The sequence below is a fragment of the Pholis gunnellus genome (assembly GCF_910591455.1).
Source record: "Pholis gunnellus genome assembly, chromosome: 15".
Lineage (NCBI taxonomy): Eukaryota > Metazoa > Chordata > Actinopteri > Perciformes > Pholidae > Pholis > Pholis gunnellus.
In genome coordinates, this window is record NC_136542.1 from 12,341,682 (window position 1) to 12,364,536 (window position 22,855).

The following is a 22,855-nucleotide window of genomic DNA, read 5'->3' on the forward strand; positions in this document are numbered from 1 at the left end:
CACTATTGAAAGGACAAAAAAAAAACAGCAGCTAGAATTAGTTTCCTGAAATAATTTGCTGGTAGTAAAAAGCATCAGTACGAAGAAAATCTACCAACACAAGCGGCAAACTGCAAGCTCTCTGTAAGCGTGCTTACCTGGAGAAGGTGAACTCTGTTCTCGCTGCGGCGCTTCCTTGGTGTCATCCCAGCCCGACTGAGTGACTGCAGAGTCAACTGCCTTTTATATACTGTTTTGGGGCTAGGTTCATACAAGCCTCTCATTCAGGCAGGAATGAGGCCCATGCTGGTCCGACCGGCTGAACTGGGTTCCACCAGCAAGGAGCTCGACGGGCAGCCGCCCTCAAGACAGAGATAGCAAATACCAGCCACTGCAGGCTGAGAAGTCACATGGGCATAAGGCATTTCTATGTCATCTTTGTCTTCTAAGTTTGTCTCATTTCCGTCTGATTGTACAGTGAAAACTCACACACAAAGAGCCACGTTTGGGTTTGATGTATTTCTCCCCAAGGCCTACAGCAACCGCAATGAATCCAATTATTATTCAGAACACATTTCTTGAGAGAACACAAAGGGACTCTGCGCACTAAGAGAAATGACCTTCAACAATTGGTTAGACCCGCGCTAATTCATATAGAAAACCATGTCAAATTGGAAATTGCTCAGGAGTCCTTAGCCAGGAGCAGTATAAGCACAGTTTCATGTGTGTTTCAGTGTTCGGAGCAACTCAGAAGCAATCACAGGAGACAATGCTTTGAAAGAAGAGATTTATTTCTGTTGCTTTTTTTTTCCACAGAAGACCACCGAATCTCTTTTTCTCTCTCTCTCTCTCACACACACACACACACACACAAACACCCTTTTTGAATATATCAGTGGGACAGTAACATTTGAAACAGCATCAACAATTTAAGGTCATTTAAAGTTTGCACTTCAATGTCACATTAATCAGAAGATTCCCTGACCGATGTTAACATTACAGTGTAAACTACACGGACCAAGATTGATTTATTGCCCTTTCCAAATCAAACAAGAGTAGTGATGTTTGAAATTGTTTACTTGTCGCACAATAAAAATAAGGAAAGTACATCAAGTCATTTGTTTGTGATCGTGGACACAAAGAATACAAGTTGACATCAAAAAACAGACACAATAGTCTGAATTTTCCTTTTCTATTTCAAAGTGAGATATCAGACTCTTCCATCTTGCTAGTCAGTGCAAGAAACAGGCTGGATGAGTCTGGAAGATAACTACAGGTTTTTGTAGTACCTGTTTGAGCAACAGGAAGTTCTCTGCTTCAGGGGCAGAGTTATAGTTATAGTTATAGAATAACATCACAGATAATACAAATATATTTTCTATTAGTTTACTTGAAACTTTGCAGCATTTCACTGTAAAAATAACCGTAAAAATAAAATCTGTAAGTGTACCCTGTACTTTCAGATGTCGTGAATATATTGCTATATTATCTCATAAAGTAACGTTACTGCAGTCAAGAGTTCTGTAACTCTTTTAGTACATATAACAAAATGATGTAATGGGGGGTATCAGCATTCTCCATGTTAAAACAGCTCAGGTGAAGCTCACCCTCAATCCCTGATTGGACATTCACATACATATACTACTGTGCAACAATGATACATCTACATACATGTAGAGCTGCCCCTTTTTGTTCACCTTGCACTCAAAGTAGTGCTTGCACAAAGTTGAGCTATGAATGGGTTTGGAGGGAAAGACTGTAAGAAGGTATGACAATCTAACATTCAAAGTCACAGTAACTGAAGTATATCATAGTGCTGTGGATGGTGTGAAGAGGACGGCGTGGGGGAGGGACGTGGATGCTGAACGAGGAACGATTCCTGTCGGTTGAGACAACGTCAGCTCACGGTCCTGTCGGGGCGGCTGTAAACTCAATCACTCCGCTCTTCCACGGAGAGACAAAAAGAGGACAGGATTAACAGGAAGCACTGGGGAGGTGAGAGATGTTGATTACTAGTGTGTGCACACACACACACACACAAACACAGACACACATGTCAGGCGAGTGTAAAGCAGGCTGCACAGGTTTAGCACTCACAGGTATTGGTGTAGTTTGATTGAAAAACAAAGAGGTCTGAGGCACAGTTTAGCTGAAATCTCAGAGATCACGGTTGCTTCTGGAAAGCAGGGCCGCAACTGACAATTACTTTAATTATAAATGAATCTGTTGATTTGTTTTCTTGATTTATAGACTAAAAAGATGAATCAATTAAACGTCATAAAGTAGAGAAACAGGCCAGTCATAATTTCCCAGAAATTGATTTACATTGTTATGAAACAGGAAATACTCACATTTAAGAAACTGGAACCTGTAAATGATGACATTTTGGCTTTTAGAAAGGGTTCAACATTGTTTGTTTAATTTTCCAGTCAATCAACTAATCGATTCATCACTTTTTTTTACTTAGAAATCTTTACTATGAGCAGTTTGATGTTCTCCCACTGACTGCATGGGTTTCCTCCAGGTGCCAGGTGAATTGGCAGCTCTAAATTGCCTGTAGGTGTGACTGCTGTTAAGGGTTAGTCAAGTATAAATGTGTATTTTAGTACTGCGACCTAACCAGGGTTGAAATCTGCCTCTTACACAAAGCATGCTGGGATACACAAGCCTGAGCAGGATGAGTGGTTTACAAAACGGATGGATGTATGGCTCTATAACAGGCATGCTCATGCTCAATCTGGGAAATGCACAGACTTGGAAAACACACCACATCTCATTTACCTCATCATCATCATCCTCATCCTCATATTCATCATACTCATTAAATTCACCAAATACTGGCTGAAATCAAACGAAACAAACATGTAATTGAGAGGCAATTATAGACAGAGAATTATACCAATCTGAGTGCTGCACTAGTGTGCATATCAAAGTTAAAGCTGGTGACAGAAATGGAGATATGAAGCAGCTAAAGTGGAGAATAGTGGTTACCTTGGATTTTTTGCCCATGAGTTGGACTAAAAATGCCACCACCTCCTTTTTGCCGATAGCGTGGGCCTGTGACAGGTGAACAATGAGAGAACGAATGAATAAAACAGGGTTTTCTTATGAACTTTGTTATTAAAAGTGGAATATATGTCCCGAGGACCCACCAGTCGAAGTGCCGTCTGTCCGTCATAGCCTGGTTTATTCAGATCAGCTCCAGCAAGTTTCCACATTTCTAGGCCCTCCAGGTCACCGCTGGCTGCCAGGCTGGCACACAGGAGGTACACAACAGAGTTATTGCAACACAGAGTTATCAACAATCAAAGAGCCATTGGGTGAAGGACAAATTGTTGTGTAAAGACACTTTTCTGAAACTAGGCAGCACATCAAGGGAAAGAAATTGATAACGTTGTACCTCCTGACCTATAGATGTTTTCGTTTTATCTTAACAGCGACACAAGCCATGCTCATCGAGCCTTACAAAAGGCGTGTTTCTGAAACTGTAATTTGTCTTGACAAAACCTGTCGGGTGTCTCAGGTAGATAAATAACAGGAGCCAACCGGTGTGTGTGTGGGACACCTGCGACACAGAACAGATGCGAAGCTATGCTGCCGGGGAGCATTCCTACCGTTTGTGTAACAGTGGGACAACTGGTTGAGCCTGTGTCAACTATGTAGGATGGGTCACTGTAATGATGGCGAAGCAACCGGCAAATTTGTCACTTTATATCATACGTGTGGAAATTGTTTGAAGACGTGCTCTACGCGCGCCTCACCTGCACAGTTCAGTTCCTGCTTCATCCAACTCGTCTCTGGAGAAGTGCGCTCCAGTCTTCCTCAGCAGCTTCACCACCTCCTTGTGCCTACGTTATTCAGAGAACATGCAATAGAGTTATATACTTCTGACTTTATATGTAACATATAAATACTATAAGTATATCATTCCGTCTTACGTTTCACTTAGATTATATGATCTGTTTGATTTGACAGTCTGTGTGGCAGTGGCTGCGGTTTTGGCATGTAAGAACAAGTTCCTCATCCCCTGCAATCAACCACCCACGCAGGAGTCACCTGCAGTGACACTTGTGGCGACAGGAAACTTTCGATGAAACCTAAAGGGCCTGAAAGTGTTCACCACTGGACTGCTCAGTTTATAAATAAACAGCGTATGCTATACGGTAAATTAGCCTATAATTGACACGTAGAGGTATTTAGAGCAACGCGCAGCCAAGAAAACTATTAAAAGCATTTAGAAGACTTCCTGTTGACTAGCCAGTATCTCTCATCTGTGAAACTGGGAGCAGGTTGGTCGGACTGGTTCAGAGGACACTCCCCACATTTGTACTTTAACCCTTCTTTCTCTATGCTTTCTGCCACTCCTTATATGGGCAATCGGGAGTTCAGTGCACTGTGAAATGTCAGAGACATTCAAGTAGAGTTGGACACAGTGACATCCTGACATCCCGCCAGCTCAAACACAAAGCTCCCGTGCTTACGGTCATTTCATGAAACCCATTCAGGAGGGGCAAAGCACGCAGAGGAGTGTAGCATCGGAAGAGTAACGACAGGTGTTAGTGCTCCAGTGCATCCCTCTACCATCACAAAAGGAAACAAGTCCACACTTGCAGTGCCAACCGTTAAAATAGGACAACAGCCATTTGGCACAGCTCCGACACACACAACGTTTTCACCCCGAGGCTCAACATAGCACTAAAAGTGAAACATTAAGAGCGGATTTTCTCTGTTAGACATTTACGGCAAAGTCAACGAATGACAAAAAGTAAAATTTCAAAAAACTGCTTTGGTAAAAATAAACACCGTCTAAACGGTCAGGTGACAATTAGCCTAATTAGTTTATAATTATTGCCTGGTCTCTAAACTCCATTACGAGTTGCTCCCCTGGTCTCAACCCCCCTCTGACAGCCGCTGCTCCCTTCCTGTCATTTCAGCAGAGCCAGATTCCCTCCCTTGCAGCGGCTCATTTAATGAAGTCCCCTCTATAGCAGCTATTAACAACATACTCAATGTTGATAATGGCCGAAGGGGGATTTTAAATGTTGTGTTTGCAACTTCATAAAGGGCATTATTACTTTAACAGACAGATAAAAACGAACACATTCGCCCTTACTGCTCGAGTCTTACCTGAAGCGTACAGCGTTGCTTAGGGGTGTGTCCCCGTAGCGATCTTTAGCATAGACTGTGGCTCCGTGACTCAGCAGGTAGTCCACCAGTTTGAGGTGGCCCTCACAGGCAGCAATATGTAGGGGTGTGCGTCCATCGTAGTCGCTCAGACACAAGTTACTGCCCTGCCAAAGACAAACGTGCACAGTGTACTTCACCTGGGGGTCTGGTGATATTCTATAGTTGTCTTATTGTCAACAAACCTAAAATAAACGATTAAAAAAACACTATCAATAAAGCACACAGTCGCACTGGGTGACATGGTCTTTGATTACAATCAACATGGGCGCTGTAGTTTACAATGAATGAGACTGAGCGCTACAGACAGTGTTGGAATGTATTGAGAGATTTTTTTTTTTTTTTAATGGGACAAAAACACAGAAAACCGCTATAGCCTCATCCTTTAGTTACCAGTTCGTTAACCTTCTTTCTTACTGTTCAGCAGCACATGTAGAGGCAGCAAACAAATAAATGCGGCGTAGGAGGATAAATTAAAGTGAAAAAAAGAAAAGGCTCATTACAAGCAGGGACCATGTATTCAAAGATCGCTGTGTGGGTGTGACCATAGCACAATTATACTTTCCATTTGTCCACAGAGGCTGTAGGCTAATCCAAGAAGTGACTGCATACAAGTCGAGCCACATACAAACACGTACACGTGACCGCTGGGGCAACTCTAGGCCTGCCTTACCAGTCGAGCCTCATGTTTTGTTAGGCTGTGTGTTTCCCATACCCCTCATACAGGATAGTGACCCTGGAAACTTGTTGGTGAACCATCAAGGTGAAAGGTTAACCTGGGTGCGTTGACCCTACAAAACAAACATGATCGAGATAAGCCTGGTAATATGCTGCTCCGCTGGTTTGGAAGTCTAGCGCTAAGCTGTGTATCATAGCCTCAGAGGGTTGATGTATTTTAATAGCAATACGGAGAGGCGGACAGTGCAAAGGACATTTCCCTGAAACAAACAATAATAACCCCAGGCTGTGTGAATTTAAGGGTTGTGCGTAGTTGCGATCGTACGGTTGCTTACCATGTCCTTCAGGGCTTCGAAGGCCTCTATGTCTCCGATCTTAGCAGCAGCGCATGCCAGCGGGGGGGTCAGGGCATCACGGATGGCCTCCAGCTCCTGTAGACACCACGGACTTCAATCAAAGAACTGCTGCTATTCTGAATAGGTTGAAATTAATGAACTTGGCCTTTTTGGAATAGACTTTCAACACCGCATGCACGAGTCTAATCATGTCTGGACGTCTATGTGAGTTGAGTGTTTTTTTTAAGGGTAAGGCAAACATAGAAACTGGGGCCGTATTCACGAACATTCAGAGAATACTCTCAGAGAACTCCTAACTTAGCCTGTAATTTCTGGCATTATAGCATTTTTTTGCATTGAGCGGGAGATGTCTCTATCTCTAGTGAGATCGAGCACAAACGTTACCCCTGCACCATCTAATCAGTATCAGTCATCAGTTTCATTAACTCACTGTCATTCGGCAATTGGAGAATATTTGTCTCTCTTAAGGGCCAAGATGCTTTGAAAATAACTTTTACCCTGACCAGGATTATGTTGTCTTAACGTTCAGGGAAATTCTTAGTCATACTATTTAAGTCTGTGTATTGGTGGCGGTGCCGTCACCTCCTTGCAGCTGACGCTCAGAGACTTGGCGATGACCTGGATGAAACGGCTGTCGCTCAGACACAGCTTGGCTCCGGCTAAGTCTGCAACCATCTCACCTCGCAGGTTCTGACCCATCATCTGGACAGAGTGACACACACACACACACCTGAGCATTCATTTTGGGTTTTTTTAAGATTATTATGGTAATTTACATGGTGATCCTCTTGTGCTTCTATTAAAGCAATATTTCTTTGGAAAGTAGAAACCAACCTTTTTCTTGGTATCAAAACTCATCTCTTTCTTGGCCAATATGTAGGACAGCTTTGACAGGGCCGCCTCTGGAGTCATGTCTCCACCAGCTATGAGCCCAGCGTCCGTCAACACCTGAGAAGTCATAGGTATATATATATTTATACATGTACAGTCTCTTCATTCTGTACTTGGGAAATTCAACATTCACAAAATGTAGTAGAAATGGGTCAGAGTTGACTAGTAGTGACGTGCCCTGCCGGTGGCGTAAGATGCGGACACGGTCCCCCTCAGACACTGGGTGCAGTTCATGATGATGACACCAGAGTCGGTGGCCTTCTTCAGCTCCTCCAACAGGTCAGGTCGGTTATCGGGGGCATTTCCACTGCCGTAGGTCTCCAGGACTACACCCTCCATGGGCGGCTGCAGGAAAGCCCTCACCTGGACACAGACACACCAAGGATTCACATTACAAACGCCCAAGATTCATGGCCAACTGGACCGGCTTCTCTCAGCTGTGTGTAATCAAACTGCGGAATTAGTATTCCGTGTTATTTTTCCTGCAGCCCCTCTCACTCTAATGCATGAGACCATTCACTCTCCTAAAAGCCCATCTGGTGCCGTCTATGCAACCAGTATCTCAGTCACCGGTTGGCTGGCACCGGGAGGCCCTATACCACATCATTAGCCATGGCGTATGACTAGAATGGCAGATGACTGAAATGACAGGAAGGAGAGCAATTAATCTGAAGGTGTTAGCAAGCATAAAGTCACTTGGCAAGACCAAAGCAGTAACCATAAAATGTAAGAAGAAGGTGACATTAAAAGTGCCAAGTTGGGTCGGTATTTTTCTGATGCGATAAGCAGTTTGACGAAAGAAGTTTTGACGCAGATTACCAATGAAACTCTCGTGCGGCAGAGACAGTGGGCACACAAGAGCCTGGTGCATAATCAAAACAGCGCCTCATAAAAGGCAGTTAAAGGCTGTAAGAAAGTCTTGATAGCCGAGCTGGGCAGTGTGAGCAGATTGAGACAGTAAAGTCAGTCTCCCGGCAGCCTCTGCAGGGGGAGGTGCAGCTAAATGTTACAGTATCTACGCCAGTCCTCCCTCTTTACAGGGTGATTGGTCATGGCCCATAACTCCTTCTCATCTTTCTCTGGGCTGAGCTTTGATGGCAGTTTACATGACCGGGAAGGTAACGGAAGACGGGTAATAGCACGATTAAATTAAAGTTAACTATATTTTATTGCAGTTAGACAAAACAGTAGTTTTTGAACAGCCGGTTACCTTGGAAGAACATATTTTTAATTACATTTTAATACACTGTGAAGGAAAACTTGAAATTGGCACCAAGCTGGTAAAATGATTCATTTACCTTTCATTTACCTATCATCATTTCACTAAATACATTTTGTGTGGATTGGATTGGTCTGTAATTATCCATAAATAATGACATCAGGTGAAATAAAGTGAATTTTAGTATTACGCAAATACTAATAAATCTGTTATGTGGTATATTTGTCTGGAGTGCACCACAAACAGTCTGGACATATCAGTCAAGTCTGTGCAAGAAGAAATTCATCAAACTATGAGCAGCTGAGTAATTCCCTGAAGAGAAAAAAAACACTTATTCATTATTCCGTTGTGAGTCACATCAACCGGAGACCAAGGACGACGAGTGAACACCTCTGGTCATTAGGGGGCTGTGACAGAGACAAAGGGAACACCTCTGGTCCGGTTCAGGCTCTGAGCGACTTACAGTAGCAGCAGTGATTCCTGGGAACAGCCTGAGCAGGCCCACGTTCCTGTTCAGCTCGGTGCTGACTTGAAACTTTGCTGTGGTGTTCGCCCTCCACACTGTATCCCAGTTGACTAAAAGAGAAGACGGAGGGTAAAAAAAAAACAGATTAAAAGTGGAGAAACGCAACGTTTATTTTCCCCATGAAGACAGACCCATGACGCCACCGGCCTACTTGTAATGTCCACTTCAGCGACGGCCAGAGGAGCCAAGTTAGGAGAGGAGAACGCATTGAAACTCCCAGCATCCACCTTGGTCACACGGTTCCCTCGGTAGAGTTTGTTGTAGAAGTACAAGCACACCTGAATAGAGATAAAGACATACATTTACTGCACACCATTTGCTCCAACGAAATCCTTTTAACGCTGCAGGACTTAACATATGCATGAAAACCTGTGCGTACCCGTCTACAGATGGAACGGCTTTCTCGAAACTCATCGCAAAATGCTTGTCACAGAAAACATATTAGTCGGTTTAAGTACAACCCTCAATGCAGCACAATTAAATTCAACGGACACATTTTTTTTTACTGCATTTGGGTTGTGGATACGTGGTTTTTGGCTCAGGAGGTCGACCACTAATCAGAAGATTGGCAGTTTGATGTCCGCATGTCAAAGTGTCCTGGGTAAGATACTGAACCCTAAATCGCTCCCGAAGGCTGAGCCATGTGTGTGTTTGAGCATTAGTTTAGATCCTGATGGGCAGGTTGCACGTTGCGTGGCAGCCCGGATGAATGTGTGAAAACACTTTTCAGTGTTCTTCCTGTTCTAGTATACGTTGTTCGGTATTGCGAAACACTCGAGAGTATTCTCACCGGGCAAGTCGCTTTTGTTATCTCTTGCATGCCTCTAGTGACACCTTTCTCTGCCGATCGCACCGTATTTCTCAACTTATTAACAAATATACAGGGTTATAATATTACAAGATTTCTTTTTCTCATTCTGCGGTTCATTTAAAACGTTTATTAAACCCCACATATGAAATCTAAGTCACTATTGGTGATCATCTAGAGTCTCTTATTCTCTCCGTTTCTTTCACAAATAGGGTAATTGTTAATGTTTTCTCCGTGAGGCTGCCAAATGTCTCTAATAATCGAATACAGTAGCCGAGTTTCATTTATGTCCCATCTCCATTTCCTCACCTCGGGAATGACAAACTGGCCTGCGATCAGCAGCGCCCCCAGCAGGTTGTCTCTGCCATCATTCCTCATCTCATAGATCGGCACCTGAAGACAGAATGGGCCTCGTCTTCAGAGGGCAGAGAATATTTCAAATGCCGCAGACACATTTTGTTCTTTTTGTCCCGTTAGGCCCTTGGTAGACAGCAGCTCTTACCTGCGATCCGGTGAGAATGATCGGTTTGCCCAAATGTTCACACATGAAGGACAGGGCAGAGGCTGTGTAAGCCATCGTGTCTGTGCCATGGAGGATCACAAAACCGTCATAGTTTTCGTAGTTTTTCTGGAGAAAAAGAAAAAGACCACATATTGTGGATCGTTTTAGATGGCAGCATAAAGACAATTATCTTTTTTTCTACAATAATATATCGTATATTTGATGAGCAATATAAATATTATAGGATTGAAAGCATAAATCATTAGGTGTTGTATTGGAAATGGGGGCAATCAGAAACCTAACAATGAAATGGATCCAACAGCAAGTACCTCAATGTCCTTTCCAATTCTACCCCAGTCATCTGTGGTCATATTGGAGGAGTCCAGCAAAGGGTTGTAATCTATAACAGTGTAGACTATCCTCTTATTGTCTTTACTCAGCCTGCAAGAGAGAGGTTCTGTCATTATATACACAAGTTCAAACGGGACCAACAGCCCAAAATAAATCAGTGGTTTTAGTTTTTGCAGGCAAAAACGTTCACTCCAAAACACATCAAGGACACACGGTTAAACACATTATTATTATCCTCACTGTGACAAATGATCATTAGTCTTCACCGTGCGTGTTAAACAGAGTTGGATTATGTTCTGGTTAAAATTGGGAAGTGAGTTGAAAGAAGGATAGGGGAATGCTAAAAACCAAGCTGACTTTATGAAGCGAGACAAAGTCTATTTAGCCGGGCCTTCTGTCTCAGCAGCAGGGTGCCAAAACCTGTTTCAGACACACACACAGAGAATTCTGAAAGTGTAAAAGGGAGGGGCGTGTTTGCATACTGTTAAAGAGAGCAGCACTTTACTGTTTCGCCATTTCCCCTGTCCACAGCAAAGACTTAATGTTCTGTGGAGCTTCGCCACTGTGTATGGTAAACACAGGCAAAGCTGAGGGACAATACTTGAGGGTTATTCGGTGAGCCAGTTCAGGTTAGGGGGCGAAAGTCCATGTCTCTTTTTTTCCTTCCAGCTACAAGGGAAGGAGCCTCTCGTGTATACATATTCATGCCGCCTCTATGTGGATTTGAACTCAGGCGTCTCACGGCTCCACCTGCGACACTCCACATTAAGCAGCGTGACTGGCTGAAGAGCCATGGAAAGATTTTCTTTTTAATCTCCCTTTTAAAGAAACAGGGTGGGACACCCCCCCTACATTACCATAGGGCAGCCTTCTAACATGGACAGGAGCTGAATGGACCAGCGGGAGGACGAGCCCCAGTTCACCCAACCGGGGGTCCTACAGACACTCTTCTAATTAGCCTTAAGTCCACACACGACCCTGGAACATATGTTGTTGGTAATCTTGAAGCCAAAGTGCCACAAGAAAACACTATTCAAATCACCAATTATTCATCTATCTGGCAGTGTACCCTAAGGTGTAGCAACGCTGCACATTAGCATACCCGTGCTGAGATGCCTCATAGCTTAAGAATAATGAATGCCTGTGTGTTTCTGTGCGTGTGCATGATTGGGGACTTAAGAAGTCGAAGAAGAGGGTTGGAGGTTGGGGGGGGGGCGGCAAACAGCCTTGTGGCGTTGCCTCTCAACATCACATGAATAAAGCTTTTCAATAAATCAATAAACTAATTCCCTCCTTCAACATAGACTGCAACCGCGTACTATCAACAGGATTAGACTTGCATGTGAGCCTATGCTTCAGTTGATATTAACACAATAACAACTCAAGGATGGGCAAATATTAAAAAGTGAATCATGCTCTCACCCCCCAAAAAATTAAGTTAGCAAAGGATTTTTAATATTATTCAAAGTAAACTGATTGCTAACATTTTAAGACATTTACCGAGCAGCCGGTGTATAAACAGGAAGCTCTTGTGTCATTGCTGAAGGTGTGGGAGCACTGCGAGGTTGAAGTCCTCTAAAATAATTCTTATAAGCCCTACAAACAGTCTACCACCGCCTGACGTATCTTATCTCTACCGCACATCCTGCTGCCACTCAGTCGGTTTTCACAGTGGCAGTCAACATGAAGGAAGTATGGAAATGAGTGAGTACGGGTACGATTCTGGTAGAGGCACCTCCGCTATCGCTGACATTTAAGACCATTAAGAGGCTGTTGATCGCTGAGGGGGACCTGTACACAAGGGGCTCCACAGCACATGCACCAGAGATCAAGACAACCTGGATTAAACAAACAGCAATAGAGTAGATTAGCTTTGCTTTTCCTAGTATGCCAACAGCAGCTTTTCACAAATAAACCCTCCAGGAAACATCAGGCTATCTCAGCTGGGATACTTTAAGGCAGCTGGCGTGTTGATGACAGAGGTGTTATTAGCAAGTGGAGAGTAAGAGACACAAAAATACTTCAGGCGTTACACAGCTCCGTGCTCATGTGTCCTTCCTGGTATTTAAGGCCACGTCGGCATGCATTTCCTGTCAGGCAAGCACACCCAAACATTTGGTCTCAGGGACTGCAGAGACATCCAACCACTCTCAAGCACAAAGCAGGCACAAACAATGCTACCAGTGCTACAGCACCCATGAAATAGATGGTCAGAATGGGGCGTTGGCTTCCTGTTAAATCAACAAAAGCAGTTTAGAGTCATTAAGCCTTGGAGTAGATGATACAACACACACAATCAGAGCATGAATCCTGTGTGAAGAGCAGAACATGTATTATTGTAAATGTTCTAAATAAAGTTATAGCTCTATGCTGATTTAGCGGGGAAGAATTCTGGGTTGACTTACGGCAGGACCAGGCTGTTCTCTGATCCATAGTACTGATACAGGCAGGTCTGCTGGGCATACAACTCATCGTGGAGGATGGGCAACTTGCGCAGGCCCTTCACAAAAGAATTGGCTTTTGGGGCAAGCACTGTGGGTTACAAAAATATTTTAAAAAGGGGGTTATTGTAATATTTCTTAGTGTGCTCTCTGTGGGATTACTGTTAATCAGTAACAATTTAGGAGAAAAAGCACATGAGGCATTACAATCTGCTCAACACCAAACAACAGTCTCATACTGAACCCTAGTGGTAATTGTAAGAAGTATCATTGTTGCAGAGGCTGAAAAATCCCCACGAACGATGATTCTTACACACAATGAGTTAATAGTTTTTAGGCCACTGAACTTGTCACAATGTCAAAGTGAAGAACTGTGAATACAGTGAGCACAGCACCGCTGCAGCTGCAGCTGACAGCCACGTGTGCATAAGTCATCATACCATCAGGAATCAAGACAGGATGACTTGATAAGAGTAACAGTAAAGGGGAAATCACCCGGCAAACACAACCGTAGAGCAGAGCTTTGCATTGTGGGAGGCGGGAAAAAGAGTGAACGGAAAAATATTGCATTACCTATTATTACGTCAGTTTTCAAAAAATCTCACGTAGAATAACCTACATGTGCGTGGTTTGGCTAAAGAGATACAGTAGTTTGGGGTAATTGTCTGAGGGGAGGCCCACAGTCTCTGACTTTGAAACCCCCTGCCTTGTGATGTGAGAGACACATGAGGTGTGTGCGTATACATTATGGACCTGCATATCCACAGACATAAGTGTGATTCATCTCCAGGCCATTTCATTGTAAGATTAAAATACAAGCCTACAATCACAATACAATGTAATTATATAGCATTGTCAAAACAACAACCTTTAAGAGGTGAGTAAATACCACAGAGTAAATGAACATGGAGTGCACAGGAAGTGAAACACTGATGGATGGCCTTGGATGAAGAAGTCTGATCGGACCTTTGGATGTTAGGCTACTCACAACAGCCTCACTACCTGCTCCAGATGTTGCCCAATCCCTTAAATCAACATCTAGTTATTCATTGAGAGAATATGTGATCCCACCACAGTTGCATCAAGAGGGGCAGCTTGTAAAGTTGTTGTCTTTAACATTTCCTCCCTGAGAGAGTCACAATGTGCATGTACTGTTCATCACTGAAATAATAGTCAGTGTTATATTTGGATTTAGGAGTCCAGTAGGACGGACCAACGTAGTTTCCAATTAGCATAAGTTGTTTGCGGGACTATTTTGGGATGCGCTCGCATGATGTTGTCACGCAGGGCTCAACATAACTCGTGCTGGCAGTAAAATGAGAACATGCATCGAAGCTGCTATCGGCACGCTATCTGCCGTGCTAACGAGCTGCCACGCTGCAGGGCACCGGACAGAAAAACAATCCGTTTTTGTTCCGTTGGCCGTATACCGTTATCATGAAGCGTCATCCCGATGGTCCCTCCGGTGTTTATAACCAGGACTCGCGCCTCGACGGCGGTGGGGGAAGTCGCCTGCTCGACGGACTCAGACGAGTTGCAGTTCGACAACTTTCTCCTCCGGCGTGAATGCAGCTGTATATTTCTCTGGTGAGAGACGGCATCGGTCACTTCTGTCAGATCCAGCGTAGGCTGCGATAAAGCCCGCGCGAGGGATGTCAGGTTGTTGAAGCTGGAGTCCGCCATGACGGCTTACGAGTGAGCGCTGGGTTGCAACTGTTCAACACCAACAACGTGGTCCTTCAGGAGCTGCAGGCACGCTGAAAGTAAAGCAGATTCCATCGTTATCATGTGATTAGAGAGTGGGCGGTGCCACGGTTTTAATGATATTTACAAATCAATGTAGCCCACAGTACTTGTCTCGTCCTCCCCCAGGACCCCTTGTCCGTAGTTTTCACCTTGAGGTGCTGATGGACAGTGTCCACTCTGACGTCAGAGATGTGGGTGAGACGTCAAGGGCAACACGCTTGATGGACAGTTGCTGCAAACCTCCTCCACACTACTGTATGTGGGTCAGCATTACAATGAAACTATAAAATATATTTTTAGAAATTGTTTTGAATAATGTGTAATAGTCAAGAGTTCTGTAAGTGAATGCAGCAGCTAAAATACTTGAATAAAGTAGTGTAACCTCACTACCTATGACATATTGCTTTGTATAACTATAGACTAGTGCAGACAGAGCAGTTGCACTGGGGCCCGAGGGCAGGGTGGATACATTACCCAATGAGTCCTAAAGGCTGCCTGATGAAGTGCCTGCAATGACCACAAACCCTACATTAAAAACTCGGATCCTTTCTCGCAATGACCCATTTGGTGTGTGTGTGTGTGTGTTCATTGTATAATTAATGTCAGACTGCCACCTTTGCAATACGACTGTGTTTAAAGGAGCAGCGTGTGATTATGTGGCATCTATTGGTGAGGTTGCAGATTGCATCTAACTGAATAACCCTCTGCTCACCCTTCACTTTCCAAGCATGTTGGATAACTATAGCGGCCTTCAGACAAGGTAAAAACGCGAAAGGCTCATTGTTTGGTATTCCCGTCCTGGGCCACCGCAAAAACGTGGCCGTGTAGATGACCCACACTCTATATAAATAGCTCATTATAAGGTAACTTAAAACTCAAGGAGTCTTAGTTTCAGGTCATTATACACTATTGCAGACATATTTTTTATTACATTTCTGCCAATAATTCCCCTTAATCCTATACACTGAGAACAGAATCATTAGAAAAATAGGAACCGTTTTCTATATGTTCCCTTGAAGAAACAAATGTCCCGTAATCAGGTTTTCCTAACTTCAGTGTATGTCTCCCAGTTCCCCACACTTGAGATACTGACATAGAATAAAATGTACCAATACAGTCCAGCTGTTTATTAATTATATGAATGTTTATTAAGGGATACTATGATAGAGAATGTATTGTCATCTCTCTGTACACAGTGCAGTACAATAGGAACAGAAGTGTGTTTATTCTGGTCTTCAGTGCAAAACAAAAGAATGAATGATGCAACATTCAATGGGAGTGAAGGATAAATTCAGACCACAGTGCAAGGTACAAAACAAGATAAAAAACAAGGTACAAAACTGGTACAAAACAAGATACAAAACAAGGTACAAAACAAGATACAAAACAGGTACAAAACTGGTACAAAACAAGATACAAAACAAGGTACAAAACAAGATACAAAACAGGTACAAAACTGGTACAAAACAAGATACAAAACAGGTACAAAACAAGGTACAAAACAATATACAAAACTGGTACAAAACAAGATACAAAACAGGTACAACACTGGTACAAAACAGGTACAAAACAATATACAAAACTGGTACAAAACATGTGCAATATACAGGGCAATACAAGACAGTGTTGTGAAGATATGAAAAAGTCTAAATATAAATGCGAGTGTAAAAATAAGTGTTAAGTCAGTCAGTCGCAGTTTGTGAGTCAGACAGGCTATAGTGACCTCACACTACGTTCCAATGATTGGATTGGATTAAAATAGTGTTTTCTCATTATATTATTATATTGTTTTGCCAGGGTACTAAGAGTATTACATTATTATTTAATATTATATTATACCAGTTAAATAGATGATTGATATGTAAAAATGATTCTATATTTTGTTAAAATTAAAGTCATCGTTATACCCACAAGCAATATGGTTAGGATTGGTTAAACAGATTAGAAAATGTAAATGCTGAATACAGATGATCAAACATCCCCAGTTTGTTACTCTTTATCTCTGCATACTCATGTGCCTTTGTCTATCTGTTCACTGTCTATGCAAAAGAAAATGTAAAAAATGGTTGAAATACATATACAGATGATGAATACATTTGGCATTTAGCCGTAAACTCTACCAATAAAAGCACCAGTGGGGCAATGTGGAGGAATGATTGGGCATGGTTTAATACAAGTTTAACAAAACACCAGCTTGACAACCCCCCACTACAGAGGATTGTCAAAACAGAAAAAACTAAATGCACAAAATGATTTGTTCATGGGACTGAGTGAATTTATAAAGCCTTGTAATTGCCACAAGGGGGTGGTGTTACCCTTTACATGCATAGAGATCCACTCTAATCAGACGACAACATTAGATATTGAAACATTACCAATACCATATTCAATTTTATTATGTAAACAAAATATTTTCATATTTAATGTGTTTACTTAATGTGTAAACATACAAGAAGGCAGTGACGTCGTTAGCGGGCAAAGTTGCTATACAAATAAATCCTCACGTCACAAGGTACGTTAACTAATAACTAGATACATGGTGTACATATAAATAACGTTTCATTTTATTTCATGTAGGTTTGGGTATTTTATTGTTTAATGCTAGAAATCGTGGGTTCCCTAGACAGCGCGTACGAGGCAGCAGCCGCTGAATGAGCTGAATGAAGTCGACGGGAGGAAGTGGCGGTTAATGCAGCTCCACACCTTTCCGGTGTAGCAGCACTGCGACCAGCTCGACTTACAGGAGAAAGACGAGAGCTGGGTGTATTTATCGAGACAGGAGGGGGAGATAGGAGGTGAATTGATCATATTTTAATGTTTAACTCAGGGAGATGTGAGTCAAACATTTTGCGACTGTCGCGTGCATTTTGTATCCAGATATTATCAGTTTCCGACAGCTAAGTACCGTTATCTTGTTAGCCGGAGGCTAGCTTGCTAGGCAACAAGCTAACAGTTAGCTAATGATAGCTTGCTAGCCCTCTTTAGCAGCCATGAGCGATAGCTTGCTAATTTGGCATGTCTGACCCTCCTCCTAAATCTCTTTTCTTTCAGGGGGATAAGAAGTGGAGTTGCATGAGTGGATACACGTGTTGCTGAGTCACCGAGGATTTCTTTCGAAGACGCCGGCAGCAGGGTGAAGTTACCCGGCGCGACGCTTTATGGACTAGCCGCCGAAAGCTGCTTTTCTCATCCGGTAGCGGTGAAGAGAACAAGGGCGCACCCGATGTGGAGGACCGGACACCAGAAGGAACTGACAAGTACCGCGGCCTTTTCGGGGCCTTATCTACACACGTCGTCTGCTCTCGGCACATTTTAATCGCCACGGCCTGTCTTTGTCACACAGCTTTATGTTGATTTGGGCAACAAAATGAACGTCCAGCAACAGCTGCTGCCAAGTTCTTAGTCTAACCGTGCCATGTTGTGCGTAGGGCCCGCAGACACTGTGCTACTTTGAACGTAAATGTCTCACAACTTCACTGGAGGCACATACTTTAAAGTAAAAAGCCATTAAGTACTGTTCAGTTAGGTGTGCATTTTTGACTTTTTTTCACCACATATGCTCTTCCCTGAGTCATGTTTTCAGAAGTAAGCCCATAAACTGAAGCTATAACAAAAGTGTATCATCATCGGCACAGATAACAGACTTTTTTTCTCGTTAGGATCGAAGTATTTATGCACAAGAGTTCAAAATGGGGAAAGTGCTGTCTAAAATCTTCGGCAACAAGGAGATGAGAATATTAATGCTCGGACTCGATGCTGCGGGAAAGACAACAATCCTTTACAAACTGAAACTCGGACAGTCTGTCACCACGATCCCCACAGTCGGCTTCAATGTGGAGACCGTCACCTACAAAAACGTCAAGTTCAACGTCTGGGACGTCGGGGGGCAAGATAAGATTCGCCCTCTGTGGCGACACTACTACACGGGCACCCAGGGGTTAATTTTCGTGGTGGATTGCGCGGACCGGGATCGCATCGACGAGGCGAGGCAGGAACTCCACCGCATCATTAATGACCGGGAGATGAGGGACGCCATCATCTTGATATTCGCCAATAAGCAAGACCTTCCGGACGCCATGAAGCCACACGAAATCCAAGAGAAGCTCGGGTTGACCCGCATCAGAGATAGGAATTGGTACGTTCAGCCCTCCTGTGCGACCACAGGTGATGGACTGTATGAGGGCTTGACATGGCTAACCTCGAATTACAAATCTTAATGATTGAGTGCTGACTGTTTTAGGTCAAAACTATAATACCGTTGCAAGTAACAAATAACTTCTCAAAATGAATATGGTTAAGAAGAAGAAGTTGATTATCTCCCATTTATTTTTAATACTACGTTTACCCCACGACTAATTTATCTTTAACTGGGTTTGCTGGCTTATAGTTCGCTTGTACTCTGTAGCAGGCCTATATCACATTCATCATCTTGGGGTTTGCTCGATGAATATTGAATAAATTGGTCCTAATGTTAAAGCCAGAGAGATCACCGCCTTTGCCTATTCTTTGCCCTGTTTGTATGATGATTTTTTTTTCCTCCTAATGAAGCTGAAGCATTTGTCTTCATTCTTGGACTAAAACTTTTATTCAAGGTTCTTCAGTCTCTGTTGCATTGAACTCTGATCTTTTTTTTCCTTTCTTTCTGAGGTGAGATCTTTAACGTCACGGTATACTTGATGGACTTTGACATCTGTTTGAACACAGTACTGTGATGACAAGTATTTCTTAATGGTATTGACTGCTGCAAGGGAAAAACAAAACAGAAATAAATCACCATTGCTTACATTTCACTGTCATCAGTCTTGACATCAGAGGAACAAAACTACTTGAGGCGTGTTTCGATACCCCTCCCAATCCCCCTCGGTGGGCTTTATAGTTTACTGATTGACCTTCTGTGTCATGTCTACCTAATTGTGCTCGATATTCAACAAATAGGCCTCCAGTAACTCTTAAACATGCTTGTTGGGATGCATTTTTGATTTTGGGTTGACGCGTAGTAAGTTGACTCAATCTTTCCAAAGGAATGTCATTCAGCTCTGAGCTCTCTAAATCTGATTCCACAGTTGATTAGTCTCAGTATCGGGACATTATATGATAGCCTATATCTGTAGCATGAGTACGAAAGTACAGTAACCCTACATCAGAGTCCATCTGTTGTGCAGTCAGAGGGAGCTGTGTACTGGTGAAATGTTGAAGACACCCTGTGGTGCAGCTCTTACTCTTATTTTGACTGGGGGGGGTGGGGGGGAACCATGTACAGAACAATGTCATTGTAATGTCTTATTAAAAAAGTGATTTTAAATCTGTTATGTCTGTTTGTTTGTTTTTTCAAGGATTAAAGGCAGTTGGAGTAACTAGGGCTGCGAGTGATCTGCCAAAAGTGTTCTTCATTTAAGCGATTTGTAAGAAGTTTAACATATGAACAGCGGTTTAAAAAAACTGGGAAAGTTTCAAGAATGCTCATAGTTAAGTAGAAGTCAGTATTGTTAGAATTCGCTTGTGTTTTAGTGCTAGTGGGCAGATTCTTCATAACGGGTTTATGGCCACCCTCAATAAGTGGTTGGCCTCAGTTCCCGTGCCAGTAAATGAGGGGGAAAATGTACAAAACAGGAAGTCCAACTGCTGGTCAACAACAGAGCCACATGATAGTTTGCAGCGGAGATATACAGCTGAACTGTGAATTATTTGTCTATGTTGCGTGTTGGTTGCGAGGCACAGTTGAGTTGATGTTGAGCTGTCAGCTGTAACTTCCTGAGTTTGCTTTTAGTTGGGACTGGCATCAAAAAGCGAGTCTCAGTAGTTTTGATTCAGTGGGAATGTTGTGTTCAAGTTGACTAATGCAGAGCTGGTGTTGAGAACTGTAAATAGGATAAACACTTGAGTTATGAGTTACATGAACAGATGTCTGTTGCTAATGAGACCATTTACTGCACCTTTTTAAACATGGGAGCCATTCACAACCATGCGTTGCACTCTTTCCACATAATCAGGAGCATAATGTGTGTGTAATACATAATCTGTGTTTTTATATGATCTCTCTAAAGTGAGTGTAATCTTTAGAGTGTTTCCAACATGTTGGGAAGATGAGTGTCTGTATTACTCGCCTTTTCTACTCTGCTAAAATGCTGACATTTCATTCCTGCTACTGCTGAATAATCAGTTCAGTTTAGGTATTTTCGTAAAATGTTCCATTAAAAGTTGAAATGTTTACTAGTAATTCGGACATAGTGAAAGAATGTTTTAGTTTCCATTAAAGCTGATTAACAAGTGTGTTTGCCCTCCTGACAAAGACAGGATTAATGGTGACAAATGGTCCGACTACTGTGTTTAGGGCAACAGAAGATTAGTCCGTAATATTCCACAGATTTTTCTGTTTCCAGTGTTTTACACCTCCACATAAAAACGGGCACTATGTAAGCTGCTCAAAAAGCACACAGTCTGCATTTTAATAATGGGTTGCACACTCTGTCAGTTTGACACTGTATCCTACAAATGTTTGCATCTACGAGCAACTGGCTGTATAATCATGGCGGCAGATTCGCTGTGTGGTGAATCTGGTGCTCAGCAAGTTGCTGTAAGAGGCCTCAGGATGTTTGCTTTAGCACCACAGAGGTTTCCGTCATACAGGTCAGGTGACAAAGACAGATATAACGCTGAGATGTTTCGCACAACCCACACAACTCTTGCAGCTGTGATTTAAATAAATGCTCCCCATCAGAAAAAAAAGGGGTCTATAATCTAAATCATCCAGCAAGTATGCATGCTTCCAAGGGTATTTGTAAATACTAGCCTTCTATAAGGTCTTGGTCAAGGGCCTCCATTAGATGCTGATGTCAGTTTAATTGGGCTGTAATGGCCGCTTTGGTTCCCACCACTTCATTACAACCATATGATCCTCACAGCTTTATTGGTAACACTGGGGCCCCTGGGGGCAAGGACAGAGACTGTAAGCATTGCTTTATGACCTCTCCTCTGTAAAGATGAGACCTCCTGGCCCTTATGTCTACTCCCTCTGGGCTGGGCTGGAATGCCATACACTTTCTGAGAGGAAAGGTCACAGAGGAAAGCTCAGCAATAGGAGCCTGCTTGGTATAATAGGCTTAGCGACGTGTTCATTTAGCATCTCACCAATGCAAACGGATTATTTCACAATCCTAACTCACTGGTGGCATAGCTCAAAAAGTAAAAAAGGTAAAAGACTTAAATACCTCTACAAGAATGTCTATGACAGGTTTGTCTCGGGCGGCCACAACGCCTGTTTGTTTGGGAAGTTCCTATGACAACGACCTGATGAGATCTCTGACAGTGTGGCTTGGTGCTTTTATCATCACATACGAGGATGACTGTGCTACAGGTTTCCCGTAAGTTCCTCTATTCTGCATAGAAAGAGGAAGAGTGGGGAGAAGTTGAAAGAGACCCCACTCTCTGTGAGCAGAGTTCTGCAATATTGGAACACACCTTTGACGCAATGACGCCTAGTCATTGCGTCAACTTGACAAAGATTTAAAACAGCTCAGGAATAACTATGGTGACTGGCGTTACAGCTGCACGCCTTATATGCCTCCAAACCCAGCCTGAATAATGTTTGTGGTTTTCAGGGGTGTGGTTTGTCTTCCTCACTGTCTTCACTTCCTCATAACACCAGCTGCAGTGTAGCATTTGCGCAGGTAGGACTCATGTAATACTCCTCTCTGACTGAAGTCATCGTGGCTCAACATTGGCCTACAGTTCAACAGCCACACGCAGCTGGATGAATACCTGTTGGATTCGAGATACCTGCAGTCACAGATATTCTTGTGCACATTGGCCAACAACGTTACTAAAGCGGTTTATTTATCTGCCAAATGGTAGGAGGGAACACCTACTCTAAGCCACAGCTCACACAGCTTGGCAGGACAGTTAAAAAAAAAAAAAAACTCCTCCCTCCGTCTGCTGGTTAAGTTCTCTGCACCTTCAGTAGCCTCTTTGAGTGAGCTGTTAAATAATGAACTTACGCAGAGCTCAGTGTGAAACAAGTCCGGAAGTGGCTGAAAGTTGTTTCAGGTTTCCTGCTGTGGTTAGCGCTCTTGAATGCCACGCTGCATGCAAACCCCTAACACAGACGCACTCTTAGCTGTTTATATTGTAGGTGTGGTTTGAGTTGGTTTTAATTGCAGGTGTGTCGATGCAGGTTT

The 22,855-nt window shown here is 43.1% G+C and overlaps 2 protein-coding genes across 7 annotated transcripts; one reads left to right on the forward strand and one right to left on the reverse strand.

Annotated features, from left to right (window-relative positions):
• Positions 1-799: 799 nt before the first annotated feature.
• On the reverse strand, positions 800-14,939 carry aspg (asparaginase homolog). Of its 6 annotated transcripts, none has more exons than XM_079175434.1 (19): positions 14,789-14,939; positions 14,366-14,692; positions 12,900-13,026; positions 12,690-12,725; positions 10,473-10,584; positions 10,144-10,269; positions 9,951-10,034; positions 8,985-9,111; positions 8,771-8,883; positions 7,266-7,451; positions 7,032-7,145; positions 6,780-6,899; positions 6,177-6,272; positions 5,107-5,270; positions 3,741-3,827; positions 3,132-3,231; positions 2,971-3,036; positions 2,761-2,820; positions 800-1,923 (listed from the first exon to the last, which is right to left on the reverse strand). In XM_079175434.1, the coding sequence occupies exons 2-19, from the start codon at positions 14,616-14,618 to the stop codon at positions 1,882-1,884; spliced, it is 2,013 nt and encodes a 670-aa protein (XP_079031560.1). In that variant the 5' UTR covers positions 14,619-14,692; positions 14,789-14,939; the 3' UTR covers positions 800-1,881. The 6 variants fall into 6 exon arrangements, with proteins under 6 accessions (XP_079031560.1, XP_079031559.1, XP_079031561.1 ...); XM_079175433.1 differs by having other exon boundaries at positions 14,767-14,939; XM_079175435.1 differs by adding an exon at positions 2,331-2,347 and having other exon boundaries at positions 14,366-14,939.
• A 2,439-nt stretch (positions 14,940-17,378) lies between these two features.
• arf6b (ADP-ribosylation factor 6b) lies at positions 17,379-19,892 on the forward strand. Its single transcript, XM_079174512.1, has 2 exons — positions 17,379-17,476; positions 17,733-19,892. Exon 2 carries the CDS (start codon positions 18,371-18,373, stop codon positions 18,896-18,898), a length of 528 nt encoding a protein of 175 aa, XP_079030638.1. The 5' UTR covers positions 17,379-17,476; positions 17,733-18,370; the 3' UTR covers positions 18,899-19,892.
• Positions 19,893-22,855: the final 2,963 nt, after the last annotated feature.